Below are 11,538 nucleotides of genomic sequence, written 5' to 3'. Positions count from 1 at the left end.
CCGCCCTGGGCACGGGTGGGTGGCCCCCGTGCCGGTCGCTGCTGCGGCTTTTCTCGGCAGGAAATGGGGATGCGTCTCCCCCCGTGATGTTTAGACGCACTTCGGGTGAGAAACGTGGCGGTTTGGAAAAGGAATGTGAATATATAAATATAAGTATGTGTCAATGTATGAAATATGTCATGGAATCACAGAATGAGTCGGTTTGGGTGTGACCTTAAAAATTTTCTCGTTCCAACCCCCTTCGGGGGGGGTGTCCTGCGAGGGACACCTTCCTATTCTGTATGTTATATACTGTATAAAATACAGCATATAGTATACTATATATATAGTATGCTATGTGAAATAAATTTGTGTAAAGAATGTAAATAGATGTAAATCTCTAACACAAAGTATTATCCATTTAACTTATTTCCAGGAAATCCTTGGTGCTTTGGATTTAGATCCCTCTGTCTTTAGATCTCGATTGTCCTTATAAATCTCCCCGGGTTTTATGAGATTCAGATGTATGCTTTGATGTTTTTGTTGAGTTTAGTTGTGCTGCCCGGGCAGGGGCCGTGCGTGGAAGGGGAGGTGCTGGCGGTGCTCGGCTGAGGTTTGTGCCATGGGGCAACTCCACCACATCCCAGGATGGAGTCCCTCAGGTACCAAACACAGCATCTCCCTCTGCTATTGCTGCTCTAAGGGCACCTCCTTTGGGACAGCTCAAAAAAGTCATAATTCCTAAAAGGGCAGCTTTCCTCTGGATTTCATGTCTCTCACCTCAGCTTGGCTGAGCCTGGCAGGCCCTGGAGACTAATCCTGCTCCCATCTAGGGGGAGTAATTGTGGAAAAATGTGGACTTTGTGAAGTGTAAAAGCAGGTTAAAAAGGGCATTTTTGCTCTTGTAATTCTTTTATGCACATAAATATACATATTTGTATAGGGGAGCTACAGCCCTGCTCAGAGCACCTAAGCAAAAAGACTGGCACCCTGGCATCCCAAAATAGTGGATTAAACTCCCTTGAGCCCAGCAATAGCCAGTGCTGAAGCAGCACCAACGAGGGCTGAGCTGGGCAGGTGCCAAGTGCTGTTGCTTGTTTGGCCAAGGTTTTGCTGGGGTAGGAAACAATCCCAGAAACCCTCCCAGAAACAGGTGTTGGGCTCTGGTACAGGACGTTGCCGGACCTCCTTTCCCACCAGACTTTATCTAAAGAGTGCCAAGAACTGTGTTGTTTTGCTCTAAAATAAATCTTTCCTTTTCTATTTCTTCCCCCCAAAATACCCCCCTTCTCCCCCCTCAAACAACAAACCTACCACAAAAAAAGACAAAAGCTGTCTGCTGTAGCTCACTGCCACTGTTGGGAACCTGTTGTGTCAAACTGCTCCTTATCTGCATGAACAAAAAAGGAAAAATAGAAAAGTATTTCCCTAGGTAATAAAATGGTAACACCTGCTTGTAATTAGACTGGAAAACCCTGTGACACAAACTTGTATCTGAGGGGTTTTTAATGCTGACTGCACAGCGAGTCCTGCTCTTCTGAGGGGGGCCCTGAGTGGCCCTGGGGGGAGCTGCTGGGAGCTCGGGCTTCCTGTGGTGTGGAAGTGCAGTGCACCAGGTTCTGTTCAGGCTCTGTGGTTTGGGGAGGCTGTAAGGCTGGGCTGCTCCCCTCCCTCCCTCCCTCCCAGTGTGCAGCTCCTCGGGATGCTTCACTCCTTGGGATGCTTCACTCAGCGCATCCCAGAGAGGAAAGCTCTAAAATTTCATAGCATGGCTCATGGCAAATCTAAAATTTCCAAGATCCTGCCAGCCCCTGGCAGATTTGCCAGGACTGTGTGTGATGATACCGAGCAGCACGAGGTCACATTTGCCCTTGGGGTAAGGACCTTCCTGCAGCAGTGACAGAAGAGCTGCTGTGAATGCAGAGACCAGCTCCAGGAAAAACATCTCCTCATTCTGCAGGGTCCCCCTCCTTCAGGCAGGATCTGGAGGAGCATGTGGGAGCTCTAGTCCCTGCTGAGACCCTGGATTGGCTGAGGAAAGCCCTTCCAGGTCCTGTCTTGGTCTGCCATTAATAAGAAATGTCATGATGAAGAGTTTTTTGGGATTTTTCAAACTGCTCTCTGCCTTCCCCCCCTCTACTCCCCTGATCTGCCATGGAAGAGGCTCTGGCTCAGCCTCAGCCTCTGTTTTGCTGGAATCAGTCTGTCCGTGCTGGCAGCACCTCGGGGCGCAGCTCTGCCCCTGTGCCCAGGGCTCCCCCAAGGCAATCCATCAGTGGGATCAGCTGGACCTGGAGCACAATAGCTGTGGGACCTAATTCAGCGTTAATTCAGCCCCCCCAAACTGTCCCAGGCAGGTCCCTGCCAGCTCTGGTCCCTCCCTTGGTGGGGAGGGCTGGGGGACAGCCCAGGGATGATTCACTGGACATTTCTGGGCTGGTGGGCAGAACTCCCCTGGGCTGCCCAGCTGCTGGATGCCCTTCTGTGTTTTGTGGTTCTGTGCCAGGTTTAGGATTTTCTTGCAAGCAGCACAGCGAGCCTTTGAAACGCTTGTCTAATTTAGGTAAAATGAGTTGAGAATCCCATTTCCCAAGTGGGTTGGAGGAAGGCACCTGATTGTACCTCTGCCTCCTGCTGGGCTGACTGCGCGGGGTATTCTTAGCTGTGCCGAGGAAGGGCCGCTCCGCCGCCTGCCAGCAGCATCCCTCCCGCCGCCGAGTATTTATGGAAACTTTCAGGGAGCCTGTTGCCATTTCCAAGGGCAGTTGCTGTTTTCTTGCACGCTGAGACTTGTGAGAGCCGCCGGTCCCGCGGCGCTGCAGCTCCTGCCCCGAGCTCCCGGCGCATCCCGGGGCTCTGCTGCCCTCCTGCTCCCTATTCTTAGCTCCTGGGGTTATTTGCAGCCACGATGACTCAGAAAACTAATTATTGTGTCGAGGTTTCTGAAGGGGAAAAAATAACTTGATGCATTGTGGTTTCCTTACTTCCACTTTAAATTTAATATTTTTAACACCTTCTGGCTTGTTGTAAAATGCTGATGGACTTTCTGGAAGGATTTTGATGGACATAGTTCACTTAGAAACTTGTCTGTCCCCAGGTGAGTGTCCGTGGGGGCTGTCCCCTTGTGCTGGCAGTGCCTGGTTTGTGGAGCAGCCTGGGGAGGATGGCAGCTGTCCCGTGGTGGTGGCCCCAGCTCTGGCAGGGGACAGGGGCTCAGTGTGTGCTTCCGGGGCAGCTCAGCCCCAGGAGTGTGGCACACAGGCGGTCCCCTTGTGTCCTGAGCAGGGACACCTGGGACACACCTCTGCCACAGATGTGGGGCACCTGCAGACACAGGAAAGCTGGAAGAAGGGACCTGAGAGGAAGAGAAGGCATCTCCTGGTCCAAACTGGTTCTGTGGGCATCGCCTGTGCCTGGTGACAAGGCACAGATTGACCTCAGTCCCCTGTCAGGGACACAATCGGGCCTCTCCTGTGCTGCAGCTCCCATTGAGGTTGCCAGCCCTCCATGCCCTGGTGTAAATGGGGAAAATGTTTGCTGCAGGGAAAGCAGAGTCACTCCAAATACCTGGATAAACTTCAGAGCTTGATCTGCTGCTGGCTGCTCCAGCCAGAGAAGTGCTTGGTGGAACCTGCAGGGATGGAGGTGGCACGTGGCCGTCTCACTGGGCAGGAGCTGGCCAAGGAGTCTCTGGTCTTGTGAAGGGCTGGGAGGTCACCCAAGCCCTCTACAATGAGCTGATGGATGAGCTTGGTGGCTGCCAGGGAGGGCCTGGAGGGTTTCCTAGGCCAGGAGCTGCTCCCTTCCATGGGGATGGGAGAGTGCAGACTCACAGACTGCTTGGGGTTGGAAGGGACCTTACAGAGCATCTCATCCCACCCCCTGCCATGGGCAGGGACACCTCCCACTGTCCCAGGCTGCTCCAAGCCCCATCCAGCCTGACCTTGGACACTGCCAGGGATGCAGGGGCAGCCACAGCTGCTCTGGGCACCCTGTGCCAGGGCCTGCCCACCCTCACAGGGAGGAATTCCTTTCCAATATCGCATCTAACCCTGCCCTCTGGCAGTGGGAAGCCATTCCCCCTTGTCCTGTCCCTCCATCCTGTGTCCCAAGTCCCTTTCCAGCTTTCCTGGAGCCTCTTTAGGCACTGGAAGGAGCTCCAAGGTCTCCCTGGAGCTTCCTCTTCTCCGAGTGAATGCTCCCAGCTCTCCCAGCCTGTCCCAGAGCAGAGGGCTCCAGCCCTTGGAGCATCTCCTGGACTCACTGCAGCAGCTCCACATCCTGCTGATGTTGTGTCCCCGGGGCTGGGGCAGCTCTGCAGGTGGGGTCTCACCTGGGTGGGCAGAGGGGCAGAATCCCCCCTCACCTCTGCCCACGCTGTGGGATCAGCCCAGGGCAGGGTTGGTTTCTGGGCTGCCAGTGCCCATGGCCAGGTCACATCCAGTTTGTCACCAGCAGCACCCCCAAGTCCTTCTCCCAGGGCTGCTCCCCCCCAGCCAGCCCCAGCCTGTGCTGGTGCTGGGGCTGCCCCAGGTGCAGGACCTTGCCCTTGGCCTGGCTGAGCTCCATCAGGTTCACGTGAGCTCCTCCAGCCTGCCCTGGGTGCCCCATCCCCTCTGGCTGCTGAACTGACTGCCCCACACAGCTCAGTGCCATCCCCACATCGGCTGAGAGCTCTGGAAAGCAGAGCTTCATCCTGCTGCTTTAACCTGAGGTTTTCATCCTGCTGCTTTAACCTGAGGTTTTCACAGACAGGGTAAAGAGGGGGAGGATTAATGCTCATTTTGGCCCTTGTCTGCATTTTGGCCTCACTCCTGCCTTCACCCTGCAGGTTGGATCCTGAAAGCTTTGCCAGAAGCTCCCTGGGCACTACCATGGGGCTGGTCCAGGCCACCTATGGCACAGAGTCTCTTGCAGCAGGAAAGGGGTCAGGGCCCCCCACATTCCCTGGCTTGGGGAGGGTGACAGTTGGAGGCTTACTTGAATTCTTTGAGGAATGATCCTTTAAAATGATCCATTTCAAGTTTTGCTCTTAGGGGAGCTTTTAATTTTCTCCCACTTCCTCCACAGCTATGGCAGATGCCTGTGAGCCCCTGTGCCTTAACTTAAGAAGTTACATATGGGAGAGAGGACAAACAAAACTAATAGTGTCTGTTGTGTCCTCAGAAAAGATAAGTTACCCCTGGGTTGGGGTGGACCTGAGGAACCCAGGTACCTCACTTCCCTTCCTGTGATTTTCTGGGGACCAGTCCCTAAGCAGGCAGGTGCTCTGAGCTGTTCCTGGGGGAGCAGCTTTCCTGCTGTCCTGTGAAAGTTTTTATCATCATTTAACAAAGGAAAACTTAAAGGTTTTGACCGTGTCAGCGGTCATTTGACCTTGAGCTTGCTGGAGGGTGAGCCCCTGGCAGGGGCTCCCAAAGCCAAGGCTGCAGAGCATGGGAAGCACTCGGTGCAGCCAGACATTGCAGGCTGTCTTAGGCAACAGGGACAATCCCTGCCTGCCCCAGCCCCTGACCTGTGCTGGCTGCTTGGGAGCTTTTCTGGGTGACCTTGCCCTGGCAGCCAAACTGGGGCCTCTGTATTCCCCTGTCCCTGTGTGCCAGATCTTGTCCCCAGCTCTGCTGCTGGGTGACATCCATATCTGGGCAGGGACAAAGACTGACACTAAGAGCAGTGCCAGTGTCCTCCTGGTGTGCCGGGCTTGGGCACAGCACAGGGGACCCTGCTGTCCCCAGCCCCACTGTGTCACCCTGAGGACCTCCCTGCTGGCACTGGGCTCAGCTGTAGCTCAGCACTTCTGCCAGCCTGGCAGTGCCCCAGCTCAATGAGCACATCAACCATGAGCCCACTGCTGGCCTCACACTGAGCCAGAGCCATGGGGGCCTTGGGGGACTGCCCCCTGTGACCCCCTGTGACCCCCTGTGCCTGCCACGAGCTGCCCCAGCCTCTCCTGCCTGGCACCTGGGGAGCAGCAAACAGTGGGAGACTCTGGGACATCACCAGCCGGAGCCTGGAAGCTGTGGAGTTTCTGCCACAATTAGATATTTAATAAACATATTAAACAATTAACATTAATATCATATTAAAAGGTATTTACTGCCTAGGTGAGTGCTCAGGCAGGCTGGTGCTGAGGCCACCCCCACCCTCGGGGCTGCCAGGGTGGCCTTTGCCAGCCTGAGCTGTTCCTGGGGGCACGTGGGCATCCTGTGAGCTGGGAGTGGAGCACAGCAGAGTGCAGCCAGAGCCCAGCTGGGCACCAGCTCCTCTGTGGGGTGTTTCCCTGACTTGTCTGAATGTGCTTTGATGATCCAGGGGCAGGGAGTGTCTGGCTGATTTCACTGGCAGCACAGCAGGGTCACTGCATGGCCCTGGGGACTGTGGGCTCAGAGAAACAACTCTGCCGTGTCTCAGTGCCCAAACCCTCCCTGCTCGGTGCCTCCAGGGGAAGCCAGGGACCCTCTCAGGACACAGAGCAGAGAATCCTCCCTCACCTCCTGTTTTTCCTGGTGGGTCTCCACAAGCCTCAGCTGAGCCATCCCAGAGTGGGTGGGAAGCTGGGCTGGAGCCCTGAGCTCTGCAGTCTGCAGGGGGGCTGGCTGTGGCTCATGGGCTGCCTTGTGCCCCTGGGGCAATGGGAGCCACCAGGGACCTGCTCTGGGGACAGGTGGTGTCACACTGCTGCCCTGGCCATGCCAGGGAGGGAGAGCTGGCTGTTGCAGGGCTGCTTTGTGCTCCATCACTCCCTTCTGCAGCTGGAAGTGTCTGAGATCAGAGCCCCTGAGCTCCAGGGGATCCCATCCCTGGGAAGGCTCCTTTGGTTTCTCATTTTCTGTGTTGTAGAGCAGATGTTGTCCCTCCCAAGGCACCTGAGAGACTGCAAAAGGCATTTCCATCCCACAGAGATGAAGAAAAGAGTGCCTGAGCCCCAGAACTGCAGTGCTTGGGCCAGCCACCTTGGCAGGGTGCTGGGACTGGGGAGGCCAGGGGGCAGCAGGGCTGAGCAAGAACTTTTCCTGCTGGAGGGCTGGGGTGAGCATGGACACGTGGTGCCCCTGTACCCTTCCCATTCCACACTGCCTGCAGCAGATGGAGTTTCCCTGGGTGCAGCATCCCTAGAGCTCCATGGCCCCTTGGTCCTGACCTGGGCTTTGCCATGAGATGGGGATTGACCCTTTCAATGCACCCACATCAGTGTGCCAAGCACAGCAGCACCCAGCTGTCCCTCTCACTGCACTGAGCTCCTGCTGGCATTTTGTGGCCTTTTCATGGCCTTTTAGTGTCTCTGGACCAAGAGGCACACAAATAACACACAAATTAGTGTGCACCTTTTGGCTGCCACTCCTGTGCCTTGCCAGGAGCTTGGCAGACATGAATGAAATGAATGAGCGCTGACCTCCCCCCACACAGGAGGGAATCTGGAGGGATAAAACAGTGATGAGCTGAGCAGAGGTGAAGCAGAGACCCACAAAGGGCTGGGATGAGAGGCTGGATGTGAACAACACTGTGTGCTGGCAGCCCAGAGAGCCAGCAGCATCCCGGGCTTGTCCTCACAAGGTGGGCAGCAGATAGGGGGGATTCTGCCCCTCTGCCCACCCAGATGAGACCCCACCTGCAGAGCTGCCCCAGCCCCGGGGACCCAACATCAGCAGGATGTGGAGCTGCTGCAGTGAGTCCAGGAGATGCTCCAAGGGCTGGAGCCCTCTGCTCTGGGACAGGCTGGGAGAGCTGAGGGTGCTCAGCCTAGAGAAGAGGCTCCAGGGAGACCTTGGAGCTCCTTCCAGTGCCTAAAGGGGCTCCAGGAGAGCTGGAAAGGGACTTTGGAAAAGGGACTGGAGTGACAGGACAAGGAGGAATGGCTTCCCACTGCCAGAGGGCAGGGTTAGATGGGATATTGGAAAGGAATTCCTCCCTGTGAGGGTGGGCAGGCCCTGGCACAGGGTGCCCAGAGCAGCTGTGGCTGCCCCTGGATCCCTGGCAGTGTCCAAGGCCAGGTTGGACAGGGCTTGGAGTAACCTGGGACAGTGGGAGGTGTCCCTGCCATGGCAGGGGGGGGGGTGAGATGCTCTGTAAGGTCCCTCCCAGACCAAACCAGTCTGGGATTCTGTGACTGTGCTGTCCTTGTCCTGCCTGCTGCCAGGAGCTTGGCATGTTTGCCTGACTTAGGGACACTGTCTGCTCTGTCCCTGCCAGCTCCTGGAGATGGGTCTCCTGGGACACCCCACCCATGAGGATGGGGCCACAATGAGGGGCTTGGTGCAGGTGGGGGCTGCAGGGCACTGGCACCCAGTGCTGCTTCAGATACAGCACCAGCTGGGACAGCCCATGGCACAGATCAGTGCCAGAGGCACCTTTTGCTGTCTCCTTGAGCCCATCCGAGCCCCTGGGATGCAGGAGGGCCGCACTGCCAACCTGTTTTAATGTGCTGTTCCTTTTTCTCTCCCTCTTCCAGGCCTTTCCACTGAAGCCAAGTGAAGCACCTCGCAACTGCACTGCACACTGCTCAGCTGTGATTCCTCTGGCAGCCAAACCTCTCTGTCACCGGCACCCCGAGGGCTCTTTCTCCTCTCCCTGCCCATCTCTCCTGTGTCTGTGCCTGGAAGCTGGTGCTCAGCAGTAGCTCTATCTCCCTGTCCATCCTACTGGACTGCTCCCCACCATGTTTCAGCGTCTCACCAGCCTCTTCTTCAGTGACAGCAGCACGTCAGAGGGCCTGGAGGAGCCCAAACCCTTTGTCGAGGAAGAGGAGGAGGAGGATGGCTGGCTCATAATTGATCTTGCAGGTGAGCAAAGCAACAGAACTGTCTTCCCACAGCCTCTGCTGCACCTTGTCTCTCCAGAGCTGGGCAAATCCTTATATCAGCAGATGAGCTTACACCACATGGGAGCAGCTCTGCCCTTCATTTTTTCTCCCCTGGTCCCCATGCTCTGCCCATGGTCACTGCAGCAGCCTCTGACCTGCTCCTCCTTTTCCCTTTCCTCTCCCAGTGATGGTTCTCAAGTCTCAAATGCCAGTGTGGGAGCAGCATCAGCTTCTCCAGCTGGGGTTGCTGCTGCCCAGAGGCCTCCAGGTGCCTCCATGGCCGGAGGGGAGCCTGGCAAGGCAGGGACATCACCCAGAGCTTTGGGGTGATGCTGCCCACGGGGGTCGGTGGGGAGGGGTCCCAGGCTGGGCAGTGCCATGGCCTGGGCTGAGCTGTGCCCTGGACAGCTGCCCTGTTCCAGGAGGAGCCAGGCTCAGCTGCTCCTGCCCTGCCCTGCAGAATGCACACTGGGAGCTGTTCCCCTGGGGGCAGGATGGGGCTGTCCCCATGGCAGGGCAGGTGGCAGTGGTGCCTGTTCCAGCTGGGATGTGCCACCAGGGATCTGCCCATGCTTGGGTCATTTGAGAGGAGTAAATCTCAGCTCCATGGGGGTTATCTTCCCAAATTGTTCCCACTGTCCATGCCAAGCACAAGGGATGTTTGGCACCAGGTGCCTGTACCTAGAGAGCCCACAGGGCTCCCCATTCCCAGAGCATCCCGAGCCCTGTGTAACCCCAGCCAGGCAGATTGAATTCCTCCTGTGCATATCTTCTCCAGCTCTGTTCAGACCTTGGGAGTTTCTGTTGTAGATTGATGACTCAGCCAATTGCAATGATGTTTTTATGACCTTTTCCTTACAAATGCAGCAGCAATCAGAGACAAACCCTCCTGCGTGTGCAGGAGCTCCTGGGGCTGTGCTCTGCTTTGGTAGCCCCTAGTTGGTTGTGAGGCCCCAGCTAAGGGACCACAGATGTATCCTGCAGGTTTAGGAGGAGGGGTTTGTCCTCCCTCTTGCAGGCAGCAGGTCTCTGGGCAGATGTTCCCTGCCTGTTTTTGTTATTCAAGTTGTTCATTAGGATGTTTTTCACATATGCAGTGACCTGGAGAAGGGACCAGAGCAGGGACAAGACTGGGGTGGGGGACAGGGCCAGCCCCATGCCTGGTGGGAGCACTGGAGAGCTGTTGGAGGTGATGGGTGGTGTGGGCATGGGCAGCTGTGGAGGCTTCTCCGTGCTTTGGGCATTCAGGTACCTGTCCAGGGAGGGTCAGGGCAGTGCCATGGCAGGGGGTTGTTGCAAGGAGGCCCCTGGAGCAGCGGGCATGCAGCTGCCTCGTGTCAGGGCCAGCTGGCAGCAGCTGCAGCAAGCCTAAGGCATGCCAGGAGGAGCCAGGAGCTTCCCCAGCCAGAGAAACACTGTGCCCTGATCCCTGGGTCGAGGCTGCAGATGGCTCACAGGGGACCAGGGCCTGACTCTGGCACAAAACACTCCCACGTTTTCCCAGGGAAGTGCCTCGGCTCTCGGTGCAGTGCTGGCTTCCAGCAGTGTCTGCCTGTGAATGGCACCGTGCTGCTAACTCAGCTGCACTCCGTTCCCACAGCCATCCCTGAACAGTGGGGGACCAGATTCTTTCAGCTCTATTTCTGGGGCTTCAGTTAACCAAACACTCCAAGAACCAAACACGGAGCCCTGTCCTTTCCCTTGGAGCTGTGGGGGCCAGCAGCTGCTCCCAGCCTGGCTCCCTCCCAGCAGCAGAGAGGCAGCCTAGGGAGCCTCTGGATTCAGCCTCTGCCAGCCTGGTCATTGCCCCCTGTGTTGCAAAAGGCACCAGAATTACTCAGACCTTCCTGGAATGTTTCTGATGCTGCTCCTGCCCCCTTGCTTAGCCTGGCCCTGCTCAGCACCCAGGGAGCGAGCAAAGAGCATTTCCCAGGATGTGGCTGCATCACTGAGGTACTTGAGGATCCCAAAATATTGCTTTGTGACATTAAACCCCACCTTGGCAAAGGATGGGCACGGTGCCCAGGATGCTCTCTGTGCCCTTTGTGGGAGTGCTGCTCCAGCCGAGCTCGGTGCCTGTCCCCAGGCTGACAAACAATCTCCAGCCCGGCATGTCAACAGCTATTAATAGGCTGATATCCTCTGACCTGGAGAAAGACATTTTCCTCTTTGGAAGGCCAACTGTGGCCTGTCCTGAGCCCTGGGCTGGGGCATCAGCTGCAGGAAGAGTTGGGACATGCACCGAGCCAGGAATACCCAGCCCCATGCTGTGTTTCTCCACACAAGAACAGTTTCATCTGTGCTTCCTCTTGCTCCTCATCCAGCTGCAGGATCCTTGTAGATACTGCACTGCCTCCCCCCTCACCAGTTCCCTCAAATCCCCCCGATGAGTCTGGCAATGGGTGTGGGCATCCCCACGTTTGGTGCATGCTCCTGCCCATTACAGCACCAGTAATCCCAGCACAGGCAGCCGAGAAAAGCAGCGGCCCAGGTGCTGCTGCCAGGCAGAGGTGAGGAGGGGAAGGTGTGGGAGGCTTGGGGAATGTCAGCCTCGGGATCAGCCACTCAAAATTTGGCCCCTAACAGGCTGGAGTTGAAGGCACAGTGAAAACCTTTGCTGAAGAATTTATTCCCATGATTTCTTCCAGAGAAAAGGTGTGGACTGTTTTTCTGCTGTGTGTGTTTGGTTTCCGTGCTTGCGGAGTGCTGGGTGGTGTTGTGAGCACCGGCGTGTCTGCATTCCCGGCCCAGCCCGGCTC

The 11,538-nt window shown here is 56.5% G+C and overlaps 2 protein-coding genes across 2 annotated transcripts in view; one reads left to right on the top strand and one right to left on the bottom strand.

Moving 5' to 3' along the window:
• Nucleotides 1-5,856, bottom strand: part of PIGU (phosphatidylinositol glycan anchor biosynthesis class U) — a 52,648-nt gene extending 46,792 nt beyond the window's left edge. The window contains exon 1 of the mRNA XM_014310074.2: nt 5,775-5,856. Within this exon, the coding sequence (XP_014165549.1) occupies nt 5,775-5,856 (82 nt within the window). The remainder of the gene's footprint in view (nt 1-5,774) is intronic.
• Nucleotides 25-11,538, top strand: part of LOC102034364 (tumor protein p53-inducible nuclear protein 2) — a 14,787-nt gene continuing 3,273 nt past the window's right edge. The window contains exons 1-2 of the mRNA XM_031063107.1: nt 25-105; nt 8,429-8,759. Of these exons, the coding sequence (XP_030918967.1) occupies nt 8,636-8,759 (124 nt within the window). The 5' untranslated portion in view covers nt 25-105; nt 8,429-8,635. The remainder of the gene's footprint in view (nt 106-8,428; nt 8,760-11,538) is intronic.

The sequence above is a fragment of the Geospiza fortis genome, unplaced genomic scaffold, assembly GCF_000277835.1.
Source record: "Geospiza fortis unplaced genomic scaffold, GeoFor_1.0 scaffold657, whole genome shotgun sequence".
Taxonomy (NCBI): Eukaryota; Metazoa; Chordata; class Aves; order Passeriformes; family Thraupidae; genus Geospiza; species Geospiza fortis.
This window is presented reverse-complemented; position numbering and strand designations above follow the sequence as displayed.